Source organism: Oryzias melastigma, linkage group LG14 (genome assembly GCF_002922805.2).
Source record: "Oryzias melastigma strain HK-1 linkage group LG14, ASM292280v2, whole genome shotgun sequence".
Lineage (NCBI taxonomy): Eukaryota > Metazoa > Chordata > Actinopteri > Beloniformes > Adrianichthyidae > Oryzias > Oryzias melastigma.
In genome coordinates this window covers 12144371-12155316 of record NC_050525.1, presented here as the reverse complement: position 1 = coordinate 12155316, position 10946 = coordinate 12144371, and the positions used below count along the sequence as shown (strand labels likewise).

General features: G+C 36.4%; 2 protein-coding genes across 10 annotated transcripts in view; both read right to left on the bottom strand.

The window, feature by feature from the left end:
- The window catches only part of taf1 (TAF1 RNA polymerase II, TATA box binding protein (TBP)-associated factor), a 13655-nt gene extending 12449 nt beyond the window's left edge, over window positions 1-1206 (bottom strand). For all 8 annotated transcript variants that reach the window (XM_024265797.2, XM_024265801.2, XM_024265799.2 and 5 more), the window contains exons 1-2: window positions 895-1206; window positions 62-176 (exon numbers count right to left, since the gene is read on the bottom strand). In XM_024265797.2, the coding sequence (XP_024121565.1) occupies window positions 62-175 (114 nt within the window). In that variant the 5' untranslated portion in view covers window position 176; window positions 895-1206. The remainder of the gene's footprint in view (window positions 1-61; window positions 177-894) is intronic.
- Window positions 1207-2794: 1588 nt separating this feature from the next.
- Window positions 2795-7875, bottom strand: fam76b (family with sequence similarity 76 member B). 2 transcript variants are annotated; one of them, XM_024266426.2, is made up of 10 exons: window positions 7342-7875; window positions 6616-6680; window positions 6464-6518; window positions 6129-6284; window positions 5835-6031; window positions 5394-5444; window positions 5222-5299; window positions 4962-5094; window positions 4758-4859; window positions 2795-3965 (listed from the first exon to the last, which is right to left on the bottom strand). In XM_024266426.2, exons 1-10 carry the CDS (start codon window positions 7432-7434, stop codon window positions 3876-3878), a joined length of 1020 nt encoding a protein of 339 aa, XP_024122194.1. In that variant the 5' UTR covers window positions 7435-7875; the 3' UTR covers window positions 2795-3875. The 2 variants fall into 2 exon arrangements, with proteins under 2 accessions (XP_024122194.1, XP_024122193.1); XM_024266425.2 differs by having other exon boundaries at window positions 4962-5097; window positions 7342-7874.
- Between the last annotated feature and the right edge of the window lie 3071 nt (window positions 7876-10946).

Here is a 10946-nt window from a genome sequence, read left to right as displayed (position 1 = left end):
AAAAACTACTCAAGAAATGGTCTCAAACGATGCTGAAGTAAAATATGTTTTAAACACAAACATTGTCCAAAACGCTGTCATCCTCCAACTGTCCGTCTTCATTGATGTTTCCAAAGAGGAAGCCGGTGATGGAAAACGGGCGACCTTGATCCTCATCACTGTCAGAGTCAGACATCCTGTCAAATGAAAACAAAGTAAAAAGAAATATGTATGCATTGAAAAATAACCTCAACAGCTCTAAGAGGCTTACTATTTAACCTAAAAATGAAATAAATATATATAAGCATACTGTATGTTACAAATATAAACTGTGGTAGACTGCATTTGAATAATTGTGTATACATTTAGGACAAAAAAACCCCTGAAAAATCAGCATTATTTGGTGGTACATTTTCTTAAACACAAAAGCTGCCATTGAAGTGTTAAATGGGTAAATCTCATATAAATCAAAATACTTGTAATGTTAAACAAACATTCTTTGTTATAACATTTATTATTCTAGTAATTAACATTTTAGTTATGCATAGCTGGAAATAGTTTTCCCCATTGCATTACATATACTTATAATATAAACAAACAAAGGTTCAATGTTAATAGATGTCACTTTCTGTCCTCTTTTTTACCTAATTTGAGGGGGGAAGTGATAACAGTTTCTTCAGAATTAATTTGTACTGCTTCATTTAGAATCATACACCACAGCTGCAGAAGTAGTGAATGTAAACATGCTTTGGTCATGATAAACTCTAGCAAAAATCTATAACTTGATCGATTTCGCACAACTCTAAAACTCCATGTTAGCAGCGCAAACATATGACGTTTGTAAGCCAAGACCTTTGACAATTACGTAAAATTTTCCGGTAATGTTTGAATAATTTTATGCTAAAAGAAACCTACCTTATGTCGGCTCTTCAAATTTTGTAAACCAAGGATTTAGATAACTTGATGCATTTGCTATAAGCTAACATCTGTTAGCCAAATGTTAGCTATTAAATCATGGTACAAAAGCTAGGAGAAAAGTTTCTGTTTAACGCTGCTGTCTTAACTTTATCTTAACTTTTTATTTAAAAGGAAAATAGATATATTCGCTACAGAGACCAACCGAACAACAATTTCAGAATATATATATATTTTTCCGTTTTGTCCAAACAGCGACCTGCAGTCTCATTAGCGGAAGCTCCGAGTGACCCGGATGAACTGGCTGATGCGTTCAGGTACTGCCCGTAAATAGTTGGATTTTAGACAGAGATAATCTAAAAATTTTAATGGATTAAAATGTAATTCAAATGTTAAGAGCAAAATATATTCATAAAACAAAAATCGCTGTAAAACGCAAATTTTATTTGAAATAATTGCTCAAATCAGACATAATTTCTCCCAGTACTGATAGGATGAAAAAAGAAATGTTTACTATCATCTGTCTCAGCTTTACAGAATAACATGTTATTATTCTTTTATCATCATAACTTAACTTAAAAAAATCCACCTGGTTTCTTTTAAATATATGGATAATTTATTGTTCTTTGTTCTTTACTATATGTCATGGAAATATTTGAATAGTTATTAAAAAATAAAAAATAAAATAAAACCGGCATTGAAATTGTAAATATATAGAACATATTTAAGGATTTTTTTTCTACAAAGCAAATGCTCTCTCTCAAAATATGCCAGCCAAAGGAGAAAAAAAAACAATTGTAAGATTCTGGCACACTTTCCAAACCTGTAATATTTATTTATTTTGTGCTTATTTTGGCACTCAAATCACCATAACAAAATTTGTGGCAAAAACTCTAATAAGCACAAATAATTTCAGAACCTTTTAGGAAAAAAATTAAATTGGGGTAGGGCTTCCAAAAATGATACTCAAGTAAAAGATGCACTACTTCAGAAAATATATATAATTCAAATAGGGTCTAAAAAGTCATCGGAATTATTAAGAGTAAAAAAAATGTAACAACTGACTACTGAGTACTCAAGTTCTGAATAAGTCAGAACTTTTAAGTTTTAAACCTATTTTCTAATTTGAAAAATAAAAACTTGCCCTTGTTCAATATTTTTGTCCAAATGTGATCTACTACTATGATGGAGTATTAAGGCCAATTTATGAACACCAAGGTCACCTAAACTTATCTAAAGTTCATGTATCATGAACATATCTGTAAGACTTACATTTTAAATATATGCAAATGTAATTTAAAAAATAGCAACAGAATAAAATGTAATTTTAGATGCTGCTCACAAGTGAGTTTTGCTAATTTTAGAAGAGACCTACAGGCACCTTGTGTGGTCCATGGGAGGCAACCAGGTGGTGACCCTGGTACTTAAGTAACTGTGAGGTTACAGCTAAGAAACAATAAAGCCTTTTTTTCTGTTTTGGAGGAAAATGTCACAACCTCGTATTTCCGCTTATGTACAGAGTTTCCTGCAACTATATTGATGCTTTCAAAAGTATTGCAAAAGTGAAGTATTTTATACTGATCCATGACAATTTTTACCTTTTAATGGAATTGTCTATCAATATAGTACCAGTTATATAATTTGATTTGTGCATTCCTTGAAAAAAAAAGAAAAAAAAAAAAATATATATATATATATACATCTTCATTTATACAAAACTGAACAGCTACAGTCAACTTTAAGCACCAAAAAAGTACAGAATTACCACTTTAAATCTACATGCATAGTTGGAAAAAAAAACTTCTAAAAGGGGCAACTAAGTAAATGTCATTCTGATCATTAGTACCCACCTTTGAAAACAGGTATGTCTGAAAAGAATAAAAGAAGTAACACCGAGACGTTCAGCCAGTTCAATTTAATAGTTTTTAAACACTTGAAATTGGAAAAAAGTACAAAAGTGATTCTGACAACAGTATGAAACCAGTTCAGTAATGTAGGGTGAAAGGTGTGTTCCTTTAAAAAGCATCTTCTACAGACATGGTAATTTCAACTGGCCTCACCATACACATACTTTACTCACTAAAAATGGATACAAGCAATAGTTTAAATACAATGGCTGACCCCTGCAGTACATTTACAAGTGATTCTTTAAAAGACAAAAATAAAAGATAAAACAATTCATAATGGGGGGAGAAAGCAGAAGTCTGGCCATAACGCCATCTTTATCTGGCAGTAAAATCATGCAGTTACATTCGTTCCACTGAAGAGAAACGGAAAAGCACGACAGCTGTCACACAGTGAGAAAGAGAGCAGCCAAAAGGCATCCATCCAGACAGCTGTTCGGAGTGCTTATTGTTGTTTTCTGAATCGACACTGAGTTCTCGACGAATGAACAGCAGCTCAGTGGTAACCCGTCCTGCGTTTGCATACATTGTAAAGTTGCACATTGTCTCTGTTCAAGAGCTTGAGTTCCACAATCGCATCACCTTAGAAAAATATAACTTGCTATTGAAGAAAACCCAAAAATATGAGATATTTCTCTGTATTTTGTGAAGGGAAAAAAAAGCTAGAAAATACAGCTGAATAAATAGGTGTGATATCAATTTAAAAAAAAAATCAAGTGGATATATTGTGAAACCGAAATGCCATCCCCACAAGCAAACCATGCTTTTTGTTGTTTATGGCCTGGCAGTGTTAAAAATGAGGTGTCCATAATCCATAACTTCAAAGTCCCATCCTTTTATCCTGAGGGAAAGTCGTCCAAAAAAAATGTCTCTAAAATATTTCAACAAGTAAAAGAAGAAAAAGGGTTTCTTCAATTTAAAAACGGACCTCCGGTCATGTTAAAATGTGGTACTTTTGGTTTGACCAATCAATAAGTAACCAATGGAAATGGAAGTGAGGAAACACAGGAGGGAGACTTTCACAGTGTCACAAAAAATGAAGCCACTCTGCCTTGTTAGTCTGTGGCCAGCCTATTGTTAGGGCACCAGCAGCGAACTTCCTGTCCGGTCAAACTTTTTGCCCTTTGAAAGGGCAGCCACTTGTTTCATCAGCTCCCTGTTCTTGCCCTGTTGAAGCAAAGACCAACAGTGTTAGAAGAATCCTTCTTTTATGACTGGAGTATTCCAACTGTTGGCAAAGGCCAAACTTATATTGCTTCCTGAGATTAGCGTTATATGTGCATCATACAAGCAAAAACCTGACAGAGATGTGTAAAGCTCTGTTAAAGAAAGTAGTCAAGAGATATTCCGATAATTTAATGTTTATTACTTTATTATAGAATCAATAACATTACAGGATCTTTCTATTTCCTACAACAGACAGGAAGCACCTCTATATTGGGAAAACGTAACTATGTGCGATTAATGGACAAAATTCTTAACTATAACCCAACTGAAATACATTTATTTTTTATCTTACACCAAACGCAGTAAGTGTTTGAAAGGAAAAGTACAGACAGATCTAGATTTAAGTCTAGATCATCTGCTTCTATATATCATCCTCAGGACATTATACTGCTTGTCACCTGGATCAGGTGTTTTCAGTCACTCAAATATTCCAATCACCTGATCCAACCAATCAGGAGTGAGAGGGGCATTCTAGGAGCACGCTCTGTTTTGATCTACTTTTTTAAAATAATTTAGTATATATAGAAACTAGAAAATTGAATATTGTTTAATCTAAGCCCTGAATCAATATTTATTATTATTTTCTGTTTTCTTTTAATTTTTAATCTTAAAATATTAATTTTGTTAATAAAAGTTTAACTTAATGATTATCTGTAAACAATAAATTGATGTGTGATTGAGTTGTGTAGCACTTTGGGGGTCATATTTATCCCTTCTTTGTGACACATTTACCTGTTGTTGTTCCATGGCCTCTTTGTGTGCTTTCTCCATTTGGTTCATCTTGACTCTCATGTTTGACTCTTGATACTGAAAGTCTGCTTTCAGCTCTGTGAGCTGGAGGAGAGTTTCATTGTTTAGTCAACAGGTCAAACCACGACATGGTGTTAACAGCTTTGGCCCAACAGGGCTAAGACCAGGTAGAGGCAGAGAACCCACCTTTCTGTCTTTCTCCAGAATGGTTTGATCCCTTTGCTGCAGGAGCCTCTTCAGCGACATCACTTCCTCTTTCAGCTGGCTGATGAGGATAAAGTTGTCCGTTCCTCCAGAATCCATTGACTGGGTGATGGAACTACTGATGAGAGGAAACAAAACAGTTTGTTCAAAAACACAAGATTCGCACAAAAGGGGGTAATTTTTAACCCAATTATAAACAAAGCTAAACTTGACAGCCCCGGCGAATTCAGCTCCTCCCATACCTGTCCCCATTAGATGGCTTCATCTCCAATTTTGGTTTCTTCTTTGGAGTCTCCTTCTGGATTGAAGACGATTTATGGCTGCCAAGCAAATTAAGATGGGAAGTGAACAATTAATACATAAAAATTTAATATAGACGTTTTTTTTAGTTCCTGTGTGCAAATCAGATGCTACCTCTGCTTCCACAGTCCCGGCTCCTGCTCAGGACTTAAGCTCCCACTTAATCTGTGAAAGGGAGAAAAATGAAGTGTGTTGCTCAAGGCAATACACTTATTTCATGCAAACAGTTCAAATATCCTCAGTTTTCTTGACAAAATACAAGTGGAAATGTCTTACTTTAACCATTAAACACTGCCTTCAACCCTATGAAGGTAACTCTTTCATCAGATTTTAAACATTTAAATAAAATAGAAGAGCATAAAAGCCCCTTTTATACGTTTGGGCTGTTTGAAAGTGACTTCAGATTTTGCTGTCACACACATAAGATTCTTGAGTTTAACTGGAAAAACTACTTAAGTAGATGTAGATCCGATGTTTTCTTTCTTCAGCGATTTAAATAAAAATCTGTCTCAAAAGCATGAGGTTACATCCACAAGGGGGGAGAAGAGGACATACTTGTGGTGAGAACTGCCGTGTCTGTGGTGGTGATGATGATGGTGGTGGTGATGGTGGTGGTGCGGTCTGGAGTGATGATCTTTCTCGTTCAGGGACGAGGAGTTGGATGAAACGAAGCCCTTCCTCTGCTCCTTAGTCTTCTGCAGGACGCGGCGGTATGACAGCGTGCAGAGCCAACAAAGCAGCTTTCCATCAACCTGGAAGATGGATAGGGAGTTGTAGAGTAAAAAAGAAAAAAAAAACAGTGGAACCTGTGTTGCCCCCATCCAGGATGTTACTATACAACACTTGTACCTTTCTCCTGCCCTCCTCTTTACGGTCAAAAGCGCACTGCTGTTTGCACTGTTCACATGTCTGTGGAGGTCCATACTTCTTTTCTGAGTTTGTACAACGCTGGCACTTGGTTCCGATGAAAGCTGCAATGATGTTACAGTACTGACAGGGTTTTGGCTGAAAAAAATAATATAAATGGTGAGAAAATTAAATTTATGCCACAATGCATAATATATTAACTTTGAAAAATTTTACTTTTGGAGCTAGTTTATCAATTTGATTAAAACTGCTAATCAATTAATAAGAGATCAGAGTCAAATTAAGTAAAAAGCAACAAAAAATAATCCATAACTCACTGTTCCAAATTGTTTGACGTTCTGGGCACATTTCTTGCAGATTGTATTTGTTTTACTGGAACAGAGGAAAAACGGAAAGTCAAACGTGTAAAATATAACATCTTATAAACATTTTTTAAAAATACATGCGTTAATAAAGAGAAATATTTTACCTCTCTTGCTGAAACTCAGACCGGCAGTATGTACACTTAACTATAGGGTGTGCGATGCGACACTCCTGTGGGATCAAAACAAAGAAATATTAATGCATTCATTTACTAAAAGTAATATCCAAGAGTCATAGGATTTTGCACACATGCATTAAAGCAGGTTGGGCAACACCTGCAGAAATCTCTTAACTTAAGCAATGTATACATACATGTACAAACAGGTTTAATCTTCAACAAAACTGCATTTTATGACATGGGAACATTACGATCTTTAAACTTTTTCCAAAATTATTTTGCCAAACCATATGACCTTCTAGATTACAAGACATATCCATGAATATTCTAAAAGATGGAGTATTTGCAAATTAGTAGTTTAAGATCCAAGGGTATAAAGCATTTTTCCAATGCAACAAAATGCAAACATGGCTGTTAAATATCCACTCTCAGTTCCTAACACGATAATTACGCTAATAAAACCATCAGTAAATACAGATCAGATCAAAGTAATTACATTTTACCCCCTAAAATAACATGTAAACACGGAATGTAAACACGGCTACGGGTATTAGGGCAGTTTTCCAACTTGTTACATAATATAAGCCCCAGACTGTCCATGTCACCGAGGCCACAGTAACAACTTCTACAAATCCTCATCCATTTCAGTCTTTAATCGTCCATTCGTATTATTGTGAATAGCGGTTATCCTTAATAATACACAGAAGTCCTAACCTTGCACAGCTGCTGGCCCTGCGACAGCTCCTCGAAGGGGTACCGCTGGTTACACTTCGTACAAGCGTACAAAGCCGACGTTGCCATTCTCATCCAACCGAAGCTACTGAACTAAAGAAGATCAACAAAGTCCAGCAGCAAGTCAGCGGATCAACTGTGGATTTTTTTCCGTCCGAAAACCCCTTTAAAACCGAGAGCTGGGGACGTACACTAAACTGGCAGTAAGCGTTAGCCAGCCGTGGCTAGCTTGGGTATGCAATGCAACAGAGAAATAGCTTAGCAGGACGGAACAGGCGAAAAACAATAAACTCCAAACTGTTGGTAATCCTCTAAAAGGTTTGACGCTCGCGATGATGTCAGATGGGTCGTTAGGAATTTTGCCCCAAAGACAACACGGCCAAACTGTCCTTTTCAGTGCGATTTCTGTTGTTTAGCCAGGAAAGAGATTTTCCTTGTGTTTTCCTTCTCTCTTTTTGTATCAACGGCGCAGTCGTCATGTAACCGGAAGTGGCCACCAGCTCCCGAAGAAGAAAGGAAACCTGTCATGACGCAACTTCCGTCCGCGGAATTCGCATTTTGAAATGATCTGGGCCAATCACGTACCAACAAGAAATCAATTCGATTCTTTGAAAGATTTTTAGAGCTTTATTTAAATGAAAAGATATTATTAAAGAAAGTAATTTTGCACACAAGGAATTTGTGTTACTATGAGTTAGTACGTTTTTAGTGTGACATTGATTACAGTCAAACAGACAGGGGTGGAAAGAAACACCAACAATCAATCTGAAATAACCTAAAAAAATTATAATAACAAATATTAAATTAGAGATATATAAAATTTGAGTTATTCAACATTGCATTTGATTGTGTATAAAAGTTGTATTAAAAATAAATGTAACACTCAATTATCTTGTGCCTTACATTTAAAAAGGCCCTGAATTGACTTCTGGCTAAGACTTTTTTGTGTTTGCATGATCTAATTCATGCATGGGATTCTTCAGGCAAATGTCGACACCATTAAAAAATCTAAGTCCTTTGAGAAAGGCACACATTTTTCCCAGTAAGCTAAAACAGTGAAACATCTAGGCCTGCATGATGAGTTATTACACATTCATAACACATTACACCACCCAAAACAGGATGTTTTTCAGCACTTATGTCAATTCTGTGAACTGAGTGCTGTTTGGGGTCAGACTCTGAATGCTTTTCTGTTTTCCCTCTAGTGCATCTCTAAGCTCTTGACTGCATGCGCATAATGTCCCTAACTGAAGAAGGGGACGTCAAGAAAATCAACATGGCTCACCTGTGCGTCATGCTCTCATGTGGTCAGTGGAGTGGCTTGCATCCACTCTGACATCAAAAGCACGGTATAAGCAGACCGGTGGGACTCCAGTGTGAGTTTGTGATGGAATTTTCTACATTTTCCAGATTTAAGGAGATAGATCCTCCCAAGTTCTAGATTAAGAACAATGGAATCACCAGGGGCTCAGCTTTGGGTATGTGATATTTTCAGTTATTCAATCAGTGCGTAGAATGCAAATCCAACATGGAGGGTCTCCCATTGTGTTGGTGAAGAAAAAGGATTGCAGCCTCCACATGTTTGTAGACTATTGCCGGTTCCATAATACTTCAAGAAAGGATCTGTTTCCCCTTTGTTGTTTTGAGTAGTCTTTGGATGCACTGCCAGGCTCATGCAGATTCACCAACTGCAAAAGATCTACCAATAAAATTATTCTAAGGAATCATGCATTACACCGGATGTATAACCTTTAAAACATAAACAGGATTTCTTTTAAAAAAGGTTGAAATGAATCATCAGAAGACAAAGCCTTGTGCCATATTTTATATCTACTATAAACATCTGTTTAGACTACTCTGCTTGTTTGGTTCACTTGAATTTGTCTAAATATCAAAAAAATGTTATACTGTTTGCAGATCTATAGTCATCACAATGCTCTGTCGCCTTCCAGTGGTCACTTATGGTGTTGAAAGTTCTGAATGAAGCTTTAGGAATGTTTGAGTGTGTAATAACTGCTGATCAGGTTTGGCCTTAGCGAGACCACTTTCTTCTGCATGTTCTGTCTGGACACGAATTGAGATTCCTACCATCTTTTTGCACGGCATGCTGTTTCTAAAAATATGAAAAGATTTGTAAACCTTCTCTGTTAATCTTTTTTTTAAAGAAAGTGGCTCATTTCCTGTAAGAAAACGTTTTGAACTTTCAACTGCAAATCCTTCTTTCTTTGAAAACTACAGTCATCTCTTAACTTCTTTGTTTGTAGATGATAAGAAGCAAGCAATGTTTTGTTGAAAAGAGTCATGAAAATCAAGAAGAAACCCACAGAAAACAGTAGATGGAAAAACGGAATTTACTTTAAACCAAAAAGTGAATTTTGGATAATTTATCCCAGTCCAGTTTTTTCCAAGTAAGACACTTTCTTGTTCAGGTGTGACCTCATTTGAGTAATGCACATTCATAGCCTATGTCTAGTATCTGTGTGCAATGACTCTTGATTAATCAAGGACTCCTTGAAATTCTTCAACAGAATTGACAAGGCTGTGATTATCCCTGTTGTTGTTACACATTTTTCCTCCACTCTGTTTCAATTCAAACGCTAGGAGACAACACTCTGTGAACAACCAGCTTGTTTAGCAAAGACTGCGAATTGCATTACTTTTAGAAAAATGTTGATGACTGTTTTCTGGACACATATGTCTGAGGCTTTCCCCCTGATTGCACAGCCTCACCATGCCATACATACTGTACCGGTTTAATCTCTTTTGGGCTGGAATCCATCTCAGCTACTGTTGGGCGATGGTGGGGTACATCAAGGACAGGTCACCTGTCTTTCACAGGGTGACACGGACACAGTGTGGTGAAAAAAAAAAACAAAAACATGAAGAATTATGTGAATAAGTTGCAATGCAGCGGATGAATGTCTCAGTCAGTGGTTGGATTGGTCAGTTGCCTGGGTGTAGGACTGGCGCACAGGAAACTGGGTTTACTGCCGAGAGCGCAGAGTTAACCTAATCCAGTGGGTCCTTGTGCAAAACCTTCCACATTGCTGCCTAAACTATGTTGCCACAAGGGAACCCAAGTCTGGGTCTCCCTGCTTGTGCCGGTCCCCAGCCCAGATAAAATACAGAGTTGTGTCAGGAAGGGCAAACCACCTGTGGCGACCTCTGAAGAGACATGCCAAAAGGTGAACACCAATGTTGCATTAACTGGAGTCGGATTAAATAAAGCTGAATTTCAATGTTAAATTCAAGTGCATTGTTTAAAACCCCGAATAAAAGATAGCTCACATACAAAGTGTTAGTAATGTCTCATATTTTCAGTTGTCCCCATTGACGGCAAAATACTTTCAACCATAACATCATCCAACAACAATTGTAAATTTTGAAAGATATAGTAAATGGTAGAATCAGTTTTATAATACATTTGAATGAAATATGTTCGAAATTTAAATTTAGCATTTTTTGCCTTAATTTAATTTCCAAATTCTCTGTAAGATGTACACTGTGGAAATCTGCCTCATATAGCTGATGTGGGTATGTGCAATTATTACAATTACATACGCTTTAAAGAGAGAGTCAATGACAAC

Excerpts from the sequence above, each read along its gene's own strand:
- fam76b (XM_024266425.2), bottom strand. The coding sequence starts at position 7,434 with ATGAGAATGGCAACGTCGGCTTTGTACGCTTGTACGAAGTGTAACCAG. Across the intron at positions 6,681-7,341 it reads AGGGCCAGCAGCTGTGCAAG|GAGTGTCGCATCGCACACCC; the intron begins GTTAGGACTTCT and ends TTGATCCCACAG. Across the intron at positions 5,098-5,221 it reads AAGCCATCTAATGGGGACAG|TAGTTCCATCACCCAGTCAA; the intron begins GTATGGGAGGAG and ends TCCTCTCATCAG.